Consider the following 14,998-nt stretch of genomic DNA (forward strand, 5'->3'; position numbering starts at 1 on the left):
GATTTAGAGTATAAATATATAATTTTTATACAGTCAGTCCGCAGCACCCGATAATTCGCTCGTATTTATTCAACTCGTATGCAAGCCCGCTCTAGGCTTGCATACGTAATGAGCTGCGTAAGGGGATTTTGTCCTTGGGCTTTCGGCAACAAAAATACACCTTACGTTCACAAATTTGGTATCAAATTCAAGGAAAATATGTAAACTATCGTCACATGTTACTTAAATTATTGTAAATGAAAAATATCATAGCGTAATTTGAGCTTGAAAAATGATGAAAAGAGTAATTCGTGTAGTACACGTTCAAGACGTCAAAAAAATACCAAATTGACCTTGCGTCTCAATGAAAATGCTTTATTTGGTAGTCCATCTCCTAATCTTTGTATCCATGTAAATACCTTGACAATTTGTTGCTTAATCCGGTCAGGAACCAGTAAAATATACATCGATGTCAGTGCTGATCAGCTTGAAACCGTGCAATCTCAAGAGTAAGCTCTCTCATTGGACAGCGCTTGCATTACGTCATTACGCTGCTACATAACGGTTTCATGCCACTTGCGGTTTCTTGGCACGCGTGTAGTTCGAGCGCTGAATACAAGCACTGTCCAATGAGAGAGCTCTTTTGCCCCACTGTACACTTTTGTGTGGAGCATACTTCCGGCTTAGGAGTGAATTTTACAGACATTTCAAAACGGAAAAACTAGTATAAATCATGCTTGCGTCTCCTTGACTCCAATATACGTATGATGAGCATCTAAGTTTCCTCTCTACGAAAAAGCCAAAATCAGAAACAACAGTTTCTTAATCCGGTCAGGAACCAAAAAAGAACTTTACACCACAAAATCTTCCTTGAAAAGCAGGTAAAATTTACGCAAATTCAACTGATTATATAGTCATGATAAGATTCGATGTTATACGCAAATTTAGTATCAAAATAAAGATCAAAGTCTGGAGAACAATGTATCGTGACTTGTAGCCATGACGAATGTATGTACAAGTCGCTACACTGAGAAAACCATAGCCCTATCAAAGTCTCGCAAAATCTCGCACGACGAGACACCTTTCGAACGCAAAGATCGTCAACGAGAGTGCTGAATAAATCTTGCCGGATCGGCTCATTAGCATACGTGCTGCGGACTGACTGTATACCACTTTCAACAGTGTTATTCTTCACTCTGTATTCACCATTTTAACTATACCCAAGACGATGCTTTATAATTTGTACTTTTTTTAGTGTGGTCTGCATTGTGGAATTCACTACCAAATTATACGTCATTAAAGACATGCTTTCACGTAAGATCATGGAGACCAATATTCAGATATCGAAAATTAGTGATAAAGACAAACAGGGAGTCTGACTTTAAATTCTAAGCCAGAAAGAGCTAAATGCATCTTGCATTAGTTTCAGAAAAAAAAAAATGGAAAGAAAGAATCGTTAGCAGAATTCTGATTCTATGTGAAAGACGAGCTCCATAATCTGCATGCAGGACTCGACATCCTTGAAACTGGTTTACTACTGTACGTATTGATGATAGAGCCTGACGTCTTCTCCCAGTTTTCCTCTCTTTTCATAATTATAATCATATCAGAGCAATAGTCTTAAAGCTGCTTTTCTGTCGGCAGATTTGCAATTTCACTGTACAAATGTATTTTGCCTTTTGGACATGGAGTTCTGAACTGCATCTATTAAACAAAAATGACCTGAAAGATTTTTGCTTTAAGTTGTGCTCTCACATGCAACATGTACAAATCCTCTAAAATACCAAATAAGGGGAAATGTGTGCAAATCACTATTAAATTTGTAAGATTTGTAACAGAGGTGTTTTGGGTTTTTTGTCAAATACACTTTCACAACAGTGACAAAAGACATGTTAGTGAACAAGTACATGTGGAAAGAGACGACAACACAACAAATTAATCATCAATCAATTTTTTTCCCCCTTCACCTTGAATGCTTTATAGCATAATGTGCATTTCATGAAACCACTCGGCACAACTTTGAGACTGTGAATTAATAGTCGCTACATACATAAAATCAAATGAGGTCTTATGCAAGCAATGTCAAGTCACATGGCCAAGAAAGCTCTTTATTGGCTCCCTGGAAGCCACACTCAGACATTCAATGTGTCATACATGCTTGTACATTTCTTGATTTGTCTATATCACTGAAATTTACTTCATCATTTTTACAGTAACGGTACTTCTCTATCATTACTTTCATTTAAATGACTTCCTTTCCGTTATGCTTTTTTTTTTCACAGCAGTGATGCTTTCTTTTTTTCTTTCACAGCTACATGTATCCATTCACTTGGTGTCTTGCTTATTCTGAATGATTCCTACACAAATACAAGCAGGTACAGTGTAAAGGTTGTGCGACAGTAATTGGTCTTCACTTAGACATTTACTGGTAAGCCAGCTCATGCAGCCCATCTCTTTGCTCAATTACCAACTACATTTGTACACGTGTACATGTAAAGTAAGGTGAGAGCCACTTCCACACATTGGCAGGAAATTCATGAAGGTGGTACAAATGAAACCATGGTTTAAACCATGAAGCGCCAAGTGTCACACGGAATATTTCGTTACGAAATTCGTCAACAAAATGTTCATTTAGTTACAATATGTTGTCATTTTGTTACAAAATAATCATTTCATTGACGAAATGACTGATTTCGTAATGAAATATTCCATGCGACACTTGGCGCTCCATGGTTTTTGTCCACGGTTTAAAGTAACCATGGTTTCATTTGTACCACCTTCGTGAATTCGGGCCATTATGTCAACAATTTATTACATTCCCATGTACGGCCCACAGGCATACTGTATGCAGTTAATAACAGACAGATGCCACAATTCCTGAAAATTATTGTTAGCAAGTTTAACATCCCATTAATGCTTCTTATACAGTACACTGTACATGTATTTCCTATCAGAATGTCTAATCAAGTGCCACCTTATACTGTATGTGAAATACGTTTGTGCACAGCTGTACAACGTAGATGAGCAAAGTTTAGCTTTTCTATGGTACAGATGTACCAAGTGTGTAATGCACTGTAGGTTAAACAACCAGTTGCACATAACACTGTACGAGCTGAAATTTTCGCGTACAGATATTTTCACGAATTGCTACTTGGAGGACATTTTCGCGTGTTGCTAATTTCGCGGTTGCGAGGGTCTAACTGAACTTACTTATTTGCGCATTGTTATTTTCGCGGTTCAAAGGCGATTTGCGAAATTCGTGAAAATAAAACCACCGCAAATTTCAGCTCGTACAGTATTCCAGTGGTGTTACAAATGTATTTGTCCTGAATATTTGTCTGAGTCTGCTCACTACTTGTCACCTGTGTACACAATTGTACATTGCAGGTGGCATCTTCATCAAAACTAATGAATACTGGAGTAAATATTTTGCTGAACAAAGTGATTGAGCAAATTGAAGAGGTCAAAAGTGCAACTCATAAAACATTCATAACACAGGCTGAAGCCAAGCTTCTGCTTTCTCAAATACAAGATTATACATTGTACATATTGTACAAATTGTATGTACATTGTATGTGTACAAATGTTAAATTGTATTAAAGTGAGAAAATAGCTTCATACTGTAAAACGAGGAATGTTTGTGTGCAATTTAATTTTGCGAATTTCGCGAGCGCCAAGATACGCGAAATAAAAATGCATGCGAAAGTTCTTGTCTACACTATATGCATTGAATGCCAGTGGCAGTTCATGAAAATTTCATGCCCCAAAAAAGGCCTTCGGCTCCAATTCGCGAAAAATTCATGCCGCGAATTTATGTTTTACAGTATGCATTTTCAGGGACTACATGTATATTCACACAAATGTACATTGTACTGATCAATCAAAACTGTATTCCCGACTGTAAGCCTTCAATTAGACTTCCTATAGGCATTAAGCTAAAGATACACAAACAAGCACATAAAGCACTACATATACATGTACTGCATATTCCACTATATGAAAATTGTTCATCGTACAATGTACAGTACCTTCACTTCCCAGGCACATACATGACAGTAGAGAAAGCAAATACCACACCCTCTAATTTCAGTCGGAATAACACAAAAACAACTCGTACTAAAGCTGGCAACAGGACTGCTCATTAAAAATTACAGTCAGTGAAGCCACACAATGTGCTGCTAATCCCTAATTTGCAAAAACAACAGATAAGAAAATCTTGTCCAATCCGCAATTAAGATGGGGTCTTGTATAGGGATGAATCATTACATCACCGTGTCGATGTATCTTTTCTCTCATACACAACCTACACATAATGTTCCACACAGAGATGAAACGCTTCCTACAAATATGGCTGCAGGAAACTTTATACGTTACAACTGTAGCCAGTTGGGGACAGGCTGATTTTGCTAATAACACACAATTCCCAGACACCTGCCCGAGTATACTCAGGAATACTGGTAGTTTGCAATGGCCAATGGGTTAATAGAAAAGAGGAACAATGTACAAACCACAGTAGTATACATTTAAGCTAAAATCATACTTTCAATTTCTGATCTTAAAATTATTCTGATGAAATTATCCTGACATGGGTCATGTAGAAAATACATGTATTCAGTGGGGCAGGAATAGGCACTGCACTTATACAACATTTGTGTGATGCTGACGAGTCATGAATAAACCATTTAAAGGTGAGATGGCATGCTCCTCTAACTCTTAGATCTAGCACCACTAACCTCTGCAGGTGAAAAAAAAAAAAGGATAAGAAAACATATTGATGCACATTAAAAAGGAAATGACAGAGTAGATTCATCAAGACTGGCATTAAAGTATACCAATACAATTGCAGTGAATGGCCACGAGCGCAATGGTGAAAGATTTTGCACGAGGTGAAAGATACATGTACATTGTAGAGGTGCTCTTTATTCGATTAAATAGGCAAAGTCAATTGAATAGTGCTCCATATCTTTCACGGAGTGTGAAATCTTGTTTCATTGCAAGAGTAAGCACCGTACACTGTTTTATACGACACCTCAGACATCAACAGATACTGTGTATGGTCCACACAGATTCTTGAATTTAGCACAGAAATGGTAACCATTTTCTGTGAAAGGTGAACGAGTAGCAGCACAGTCATCATCAGCCCTATATGTGTACGTTGCGAAACTGATCGGTTGAAGTTATTTACAATGAATGACAAAATATGCGCTTGTAAGCACACTTGTACAATTGTAATTTAAATTGTTAAGTGCACTTGGCAAATGTTTGTTTACATGACATCAGAGCCCTGCAATTGAACAAAATCTTCTTTGAGTTGATAGGGAGTTAATGGAAACTGGTGATGAACAGCAGTAGGATATCCATTTTTTACTCAAAGTTGCACAGTTGACAGTGATAGTGTGCAGTGGCACTTCTAATTGAATGTCACGTGATGAGCAATCAACCTATCGGAAAGCTGCATTCTCTCTAGATGATGTATTAAGTACTTTATAGGCATGCCCCCATTATTTAAGCAGACATACGTATGTATACCAAATATACTTCCAATATTTGGGACACTATCCAAGCAGATATGAGATACACATTGTACATGACTATCAAAATTTTATTCACAAGCTCTGAAGAAGTTGATTGTGACAAAATGAACTTCTATCCAGTATTACATGTGATTTCCATCTTGGTACAAATCAGCTCTGTGCACCTTATATGTACTTTCCTTACTTGTACGTCTGAGTGTATACACGATTACAATTGCACCTACCGGTATGTCTGATGCATGTGGGTAGGGACAGCAGATACAGGTACACTATGGAATCTACAGCTGTACACGTGTTGTACAGTGTAAATGCTCTATGTACAGTGTTACCTGCAACTCTATAATTGTTTTGTTTTGTTTTATTCTTCAGCTTCTGCTGCCCCACCTCTTCATTATCTTGGTCATTTCTAGCATCAAAGAAATCTCCAAATTGTTATACGTGGATTATGCATTCAGATGCACTTCTACAGGGAAAATAATCATCAGTGCATACATTTTTGTACAGTACATACTTTTTTCAGAACACCTGTTGTAATGCCAAGGAATAGTTCTGTTTATCTTCCCGCACAAAAATTAATTCTTACATTGTACACGTAATTGGTATGATCAAAGGTAATGGTGCAGGTACACCATGGTATAAATTACACACAAACGCACTTTCCCCTTGTCCCACATCATCACCTAATTGCCTCTCAGCACAGCAAGCAAAACGTAAGTACTACAAGTTGTGGATAATTTAACCTCATGGGCTTTTTAGATTCACGGCAAAAGGTGTAGTATGAACATTGTACAATACACCATACTTCTTTTCATAAAAGTACATGTACAATTGTATGTCTGTCAAACTGTGACCCTACGCAGTAGTATTCACCCAAACATACAAAACTGCACTGTAACATTGGACAATTCAGTCTAGATGTGTTAAGTGCATGGGTGTAAAATCCATAAAGGTTTTGAGCAAAGTATTACAACAGTAAATCTGCACTGATACTGATTCATAATGGTTTGATACATGCATCATTTCTATCATTTTCATTTCCATTTACAGGAAAGCTTAATATTGGCTGATAAAACATATTTAATCCCTACCAAAAGAGAATTTTGAATAAATTTGTAACTGCCATAAACCTCCATTCACAATTGAGAAAAATCCAACTACAGCTTGTGATGATATTATCACTGAGTGATGGAATCAAAAGTACCTGTGACAATCTCATATAAAACAAGAACAAAAAAATCAAAAGGCAGGAATACCTTGTACAAGGTAAAAAGGAAAAACAAAACAAACACAAACAACTACAATTGCACATGAGTAGTTTTGATAGCATTTGATATCACAGCGAACGGAAACTTGATAGTTACATGTATTTATCATAAAATCCTTGGATGTCATTATAGCTGACTGTCAACTAGTACAACAGTATTACTCATTTATTTCTAGTGTTTCTTGAATAGTACTTCTCATTTGTATCATACAGTGCAGGAAATAATTTTCCTGGTATTGCATAGCAATTTGCTATGCATTTTTGTACGAGTGCTATAAAAATGTTATTTGCATAGCAATTTCATTACATAGACTTGTACACTATTTTGTTTGAAATGTACGTCCATCGACTAAAAGTGCTATTCAATTTCAAGAAGAAAAATTATTCCCTGTGGAACAGAAAATAACATAAGGCAGTCGCAGAAAAGAATTGACCTCCTCAGTCAACAACGGCAAGTGCATCTTGAAAGAACATTTTATAATACAAGTGCACATGTTGATGTAATGTCTCCCATGCTTGTATGTGTACCTGTACCTTGAGCAGAGTTCAGGAAAAGCTTTGTTTGGTGAAAGTGTGAAATGCATTTGACATACAATGTAGTTAACTGGCGATAAAGTCAAGTAAGTATATAAATAGTGAGGTAGCAAAATAAATCTATCTTTCCTACAAGCAACCCCTAACCTCTACATGTAGTAGCACCAGTGTGTATGCTTCTATGAACTCTGTACAAATGTTACTGTATATCGCCGGATACCCTAACATTCATGCCGAGTACAGTATTATCATTTTGGTTTGAAATCAATCTGGTATACTAACCATCACATGTGTATGCTCAAGTAAGTCTACAATGCATTTAATATGCAAAGATCCGTTCAGAATCATGTGAGCAATTCCATATTTCATGCAGTCCTCTGCGCGTGTCATGAAGCTAAAACATGCACACATAACTTCCATTCTATATTTATAAGTGTACAATGTATATCCCCCTCAGGAACAGAATGTTTTGCCTCTAGAAGAGGACACAGCATGATCACTACACTAGAACAACCTTATACTGTACATGTAATGGTGCTACAGATCCCATTTGCCTGTTCTTTCTAGATTCTACAACTCAAGTTGGGCAAGAGAAATGAAGGGCCCCTTGCCTGTTCAGAAATTGGGACACTTACATTACAATATACATGTACATGTACCACAATACCCATTCTGAAAGTTGGAGAGACTTTCTTTTTTTTTTTTTTGAACGCCCTGACCAACATTGCTCAGCTGGACTCTGGTAAGAATGTGCGATTGTTGGTGCTTTGATTGTTGAAACTGAAAAGTTTTAACTTAAATCGACAAGGGAAACCCCTTTTTTTCTCCACAGCCACAGATCTATCTATACATTCATCTTTGAAATGTCCAAGCATACCAAAGAATGTTTGATAAGATTAAAATCAGACCCGCGATAGCATTCCGCAGGAAACAAACCTGGCCAAGTTTGTCAAGTAGCAGTGACAGTGGAAAGAAAGTCAGCCAAAACATGTACCGTAAAGTTCCGTGTATAAGACGCACCTTTTTTTTTCGTTGGAAAATATGAAAAATCGGAGATGCATCTTATATACGGGTAGAGTCGAACCACGGAAAAAAATCTGTCACGTACACCCAATTTAAGGTCAACTTGAGGCCATGTACGCCCATCCACGTCTGGAGGGTAAGCAATCATTAAAACTTACCGATAAATGAGCGATGTAGCAATCTGGACACACACAACAGCTGTAAATACAGGATAAACTTACACTGGCCTAATGTAGTCAATCTGGCCATAAACAGCTGTAAATACGCGATGTACATGTACCTACCGATGTATAGCCTTGTAGGGTTTATCAGTCTACCAAGCTACCAACAGCCAACCTAGTAGCTGTAAATATGCCATGTACAGGTAGGCCTACTCTGTATCATTACTAAATTACCGATACCGTAAAACTTATCGATATACTAGTATCGATCTGGCCATAGACAAAAGCTATAAAATACGGAGTAGGATCGACCCTATGTCATCGTGATGTGAACGATGTGTCAGGCATGTATTCATAATCCATGGAGTTCGTTTGCTCTTCACTACACTAGCCTTTTGCAAAGGCACAGCAGGCTCTCGCAATGGACTCGCATAGCGTGCACAGTACAGTTACAGCCATCGGATCGGAGCGAGCTTGCCCATTGCGTGCTGTGTGCACAAGTCCATTGCTCTCTGTGTGCGTGTCGTGCCTTTTGCAAAAGGCTAGCACTGTACATACAAGCATGGTACAAGAGACACATGTGTTACTGGTAATCCCTCCAGCCGAAACAGTGAGTTACGCACCGTACGTCTCGGCATACGATCCCTTTGCTACACTTGTTAATGTTTTTCATAAAGAACATTTTGCTTCGAGACACGTCCACGGTACTATCAATGTATGATAGCATGCAAAGACCGTGCCGTACACTCATGAGTACAATCTTTGATGATACATGTACCACAATTGAAAGGCGTAACAATAGCAAGTGAGTACCGATACAAGTCTCGCATTTTGCGTCTTCCATTTTTAAAAGGAAACAAAAAATAAAGCAAATGCATGCTGCATTCTAGGGAAATTTTGAGCTGAAATAATTGTATAACACACACAATATTTGCGTGGAAATTTGCATGCTTTTTTATTTTTTTATTTTAGGTCCGTAAGTAGGGGTCTTATACACGGAACTTTACGGTATGTGTTTTTCTCCTTGTTCCTACGGTAGTTTATCTGCCAATAAAATATTAAACTGGCATGGTGGTACCTTTCCAAAACTTACACAAGTGTACTGTAGAAATCATAACATACCTGTATCACATAATGCAAATCTGGTGACCCTGCAATTTTGTGCCAAATATTGCCTTTTTATGGCAAAATCCCGAGTCCATGCCGCAACCGAATCCTAACAAATTTGGTATCGTATGAAAGAAATCTGTCTCCATATCACAGAGTGCTGGTACATAAATCCGACAACAAATTGGTGCAAACATCATTTTAATAGAATCCCACTTATCTCATCTCAGTGTCTGCTTCAGTACTCGTACCAGCATGTAGTGTGTGAGTAGTTTAGGATATGCTGAATACGATGGTGAGGTTAGTCTTCAGTAGCTCCACGACTTGTTGCAGGGATTATTGCCATTGAAGACATCTTTTTGCGATAATTTTGGTGTTTGGCGTTTGCGGTGGAAGGCTGGATTGTGTGTGTGTGTGTGTGTGTATGCAGAAAGCGAGCCCCTAGCTAGCTAACTAGCTCTGTGCGTGTGTGCGTGTGTATGTGTAGATAAAAGTGCATACCCGTGCCACTGCACTCGTGAATAGAAAAGTGAGCCGTGCCTTGCAAAAGCTCTACAACACTTATGATTTCCATCTCATTAACAATGTGAATATTATGGATATATCCATGCTCACAAACCACATATGGTCTACTTGGCTAATTCAATTGATTTGAAAACAGAGAACAAATACTACTACTAGTAGTAGTAGTACTATTAGTTTACATGTGGATTGGTAATGACCATACAGCTGTTTATTAACAAACAAATGCCTATGAAAACACCTCTTCCCTTGTCGGAGGTACCGGTAATGAAATCCTGTGGCCCAAAATATTAATATAAGAGGTCAACAATGTCAGTGGTCTGAGGAGAGTGTTCCATGTCATCGTTCGGACAACTTAACTGCATGGCACCTTCATTTTCAACAGGGAGTTTTCGATTGGGTGAACGAGAAGGTTGTGATGCAGAGCGCAAGCGTATACTGGTTGTATATCAAGGTGTCACATCTTTATGTTGACCCACTGCTGAATTTGTACATTTTGATTCCGGGCGTCACGTCTCGTGGCGTGTGCGTGCGGCAGGCTACCTCGTACCTGTGCCTTGGGTGCTCATGTGGAATTTGCGACTTGTTTTTTTTTTACCTGCAATATGTATTTTGTCTTTGACTAAATGCCAAATAAGTATCCTGGGATGAATTACATGTATGTGGATTTTAAAACATAATGCATTGTAAGGCTGCAAAGTAAAATGCACTGCACCAGGCCAAGCACTGAGATGTGATTGTATACAGCATTACGTGCAAATGCATGTGTGGGACTATGGTATGCAGTTGCAAATTGCGAAACAGTGACAGCGGGCAGGGCAAATAAGTAGATACCAAAGGCTGTAGTTTGTATGTCAGTGCTGCTGCTGTGACGTATCAAGATCATACGCTTTCATTTAATCAAATTATCAATATTCTCTCGAAAGAAATAGCAAAACAGGTGAACCGAGCATGGATTTCCTGAGAGGAGTCATGCTCTCTCGTGCAATTTTGTCTATCGCAAGAGGAGTGTGATGTCATAGACAAGGCCGCTTGAGAGCGGCGCGAGTGAATTTGGGTGGACGGTGATAACTGGGGTGAACACGTTCAAAAATTTGGTGATGAGCCGGGGGTCGACACTCACGCATGCGCAGTACGTAAAAAATACATCACAGCACGATGACGCTGGGCTCAATGTGCAAATTGAAAAGTGCCTAAAATAAATGATCAAAGGTGTGCAGCAGCGCACGAGCCGACAGCCTACTTAATGACATAATCCTCTTTCATATGAAAGAGTTCATAATTGGCTTTTCAAGGAATTTCAAAAGAAAAATAGGGCCTACTCCAAACACCCACCCTACTCATGGTTTCTGTGTTTGAATACATTTGCATTCTAAATCGCAATATCCATGGCCGCCCATACATCAAAGGCTCAAAGCCAAGGTTATTTGATTCAGCCCTGTGTCATGCTCACTCACTTAAGAGTTAGTGTACGAGCTGAAATTTTCGCGGTGGTTTTATTTTCACGAATCGCCTTTGAACCGCGAAAAAAACAACACGCGAAAATAACAATGCGCAAATATATAGGCCCAAGTTCAGTCAGACCCTCGCAACCGCGAAATTAACAACATGCGAAAATGTCCTCCACGCAGCAATTTGCAAAAATATCTGTATGCCAAAATTTCAGCTCTTACACTCATACAGTAGATTCTTATAATCTAAGGACTAAAGAGACAAATATGTATCTCAAGGGTCACAGTGATGGCCCGGTGAGCCACGGCCCAAACCTCAACCCTAAAAGTCACCGACACTGTGCTGTGAACAATGCACATGCTTGATGCACGATGTTGGTTACTCACATCCACCCACTCACTGTCCTACACTACACTGCACGCTAGAGCAGTGAAAAAAAGTCTGCAGTAATATGGCACTTCTCAAAACATTAAGACATCTACTGCATGTACAGGTATTGTATATGTGTTTTCCAATAACAGAAATTGAAAGGAAAGTGAAAAACAGCAGCGAAGTACGAAATGGGCGTAGTCTCTCTCCCTCCCTTTCCCGTCCGAGCTACGAGAGTCTGCATGTCAATTGTCACACATACACACTCGTGTGCTCCACTACAGTCTATGCAAGTAGCCAACAATGCTATGTCCAAATGACGCGGTCTCAGCAGGTGAGCGGCTATCTGTATTAGTAATATGTTGGCCTAGAAGTCAAGTAGATATACAAATTTAGAATGTAACGTTACAGGATTTTGAATATTATATACAAAGTCAACAACTGAACAGAATGGCATGCAGGCTAGCACTTAATCCATCTGAAAAACATTATTCAGGTATCGACGAGATTTATAATCGGACTGCATCCATAGCGGCTAGCGCACGCATATCGTTCGTTCAGATTGCATACACAGCACACAGTGCAGTGTTCAGAATTCACCGCTTGCCCGAGCTGCCATTATGGAGCGTTTACGTACCTTGGAGATGAATACAGCTTTGGTTCATAAGCGTACAATGGGATTAAATAACAGTTAATATTTACCATCGTATCTCTCTGCTTGTTCGGCTAGTTTAGCCATGTATACGTGTTCATCCCTTGTAGTTGCCATGGTAGATGTAATTATTATAACACAGATTCAGCACGATTTTAGTTCAAGATAAAATTTCACCGTAGTTCACAAAATGGCTGCACACTCACAACACCCGCGCTATCGTGCGATCGTAATCGTTATCGGAAATGTAGTTCCGGTTATCGATATTTATTTTCTCGAGTCTTCTTTTCTGTTTTATTTCCGATTTCTCCACGTTTGACATTGTTTTTTTTTTTATGATATGTCTCAACACTACATAGTACATACAAGCATACATGTTTATAACAAAAAACCAAAAACAAAACTGTACAAACTCATCCAATGTCAATGAAACAATATGAAGTAGATTATGACATGTATGATCGTTTGCTTCTCCATAGCGGATAACAATTCAAAAGACCTCCCTCAGGCCCCGATACCATAGATTTGGGGGCACGTTTTCTTCATAGTTTCTCGGGCAGCTGCCTTGAAAAAAAAAAATATGAGATTGACTTAGAGTGTCACGGCAATTAGGACAAATTACTGCAGTAAAAATAGCAATGAATTCTTGTGCGATACGCAGAGACTATAAAATGGATAGGAATACAAAATTTGCGCTGTACTGTAGGCCCCTACAGAGTTTCCATTCGGTGATGTTCGTTAAAATGAACGAAGTTGTACACTGTACAAGTAAAATTCGCTATTCCGATGAATCCAAAATATGAAACAAACCTGAAAAAAAGTGCATACAGTATACGAGCCATCGGAATCGTACACGAACTTCATTTCGGGGATTTGGTAGACTTATTATAGGCATTGTGTTCACATTATCAACCTTTTGAATAAATGCACTGTATATAGGCCCAAACCATTATCTTTCGTCATATTCGTTGGGTAGAAATAAAGTAGGCCTTATTTTTTACTGAATTAAATTGAATTTGATTTATATTCCTCAAAAACCTGCAATTGTTCATGATTTCCATGGTGACTGCCAATGTCTTCCTCTACGTAGTGCTGTAGGCCCTATAGGGGAGAGTGGAGTGAACTGGGACGTGGGACATTGCGCACCTCGATCTCATATCTCAAAAAGTTTTGAACTAATCTGATTTCAAGTCTTTTCGCCCAATAGGCACTTGTCATCATTGTAGTTGCAAGCACATATTAACAGCTCTGCAACAATTCTGTTGGAAAGTTTAATTTTTAATCTTTTTTTCGGACACTTTTTTTTTTGCATTCAGTATGAAGTCAATTATGATCGTAAGTTCCAATAATTTGCATTAAAAGATTTTGCCAAAAAAGCTCAATATTGTAAATATTGTGATGTTAGTGATTGTGATATAGGCCCTATATAGGTATTTATATATCATAATTAATACAATAACATTTTCTGAAGGATTTACATTTTTCTATGATGTCGGCCACAGGAAGTCACACTAATTAGGCCCTATAATTATTACATATAGATGCGCAGCACACCCCCAATTCTATTACAGATTGTGACAAAGTTAAAGGAATGCTACAGTTTTGGTTGAGATGGTGCTTCAGTTTTCCAACGTTGTTTTTTTTTTTTTATGATGGTTGTTTGAGACTCAAGCGAAATCTTTTATGAAATAGGATATAATTCTAAGTGGAATTCAGAGCTTATTTGATGAAAATAATGGTTTTGAAATGACTGAGATATACAAAACAAAGCGATGTTAATAAAAGTCAGTGGGACCCATTTTTTTTTTTTAATTATAGGATTGCTTTGTTTATCTTTGTGTTTGGATATATCTCAGCAATTACAAAACCGATTTTCATCAACTAAATTTTGAATTCCTGTTAGAATATCTGTATGCTCTTCAACATTGTGGTTTCTACGTATCTTACAAAAAGTAAAAGCTGAATCCTCACCTCAACCAATGTACCATCCTTTTTAATGTCTCTTTTCCAGAAGAATTTCAGCATAGCAATGAACTATCTAGCAATGGTGAACTTGTAGGCTGAATTTTTGCCAAAAGATAATGTGCTTACTGTATATCTGTGATATCTACATGCCTGGGACAAAGTTGCAAAATGATCTAATTTGATTATGCACCTTATCGTATATAGAACAGGTTATAAAAATAATTCTATTCCCACCCATATTTCATTTCGACTTTGATGGAAACTAAAACTTTTTATTGAGTGTCACAGGTGGTGCACTCGTGTAGACCAAGTTGTAGGCCATAAGGTTACCTTTCTGAGCACTGTAGTCAACAATAATAATAACAACAACAACAACAAACTATGAGATGCAAAAGATTGTTTGTAAATCCCCACTGCCATGTATTTCATCAATCTG

General features: G+C 38.2%; 1 protein-coding gene across 1 annotated transcript in view; it reads right to left on the bottom strand.

Annotated features, from left to right (window-relative positions):
- Window positions 1-12,815, bottom strand: part of LOC140227516 (uncharacterized) — a 31,276-nt gene extending 18,461 nt beyond the window's left edge. Inside the window, exon 1 of the mRNA XM_072307917.1 lies at window positions 12,648-12,815. Within this exon, the coding sequence (XP_072164018.1) occupies window positions 12,648-12,714 (67 nt within the window). The 5' untranslated portion in view covers window positions 12,715-12,815. The remainder of the gene's footprint in view (window positions 1-12,647) is intronic.
- Between the last annotated feature and the right edge of the window lie 2,183 nt (window positions 12,816-14,998).

This window comes from Diadema setosum, chromosome 4, assembly GCF_964275005.1.
Source record: "Diadema setosum chromosome 4, eeDiaSeto1, whole genome shotgun sequence".
Lineage (NCBI taxonomy): Eukaryota > Metazoa > Echinodermata > Echinoidea > Diadematoida > Diadematidae > Diadema > Diadema setosum.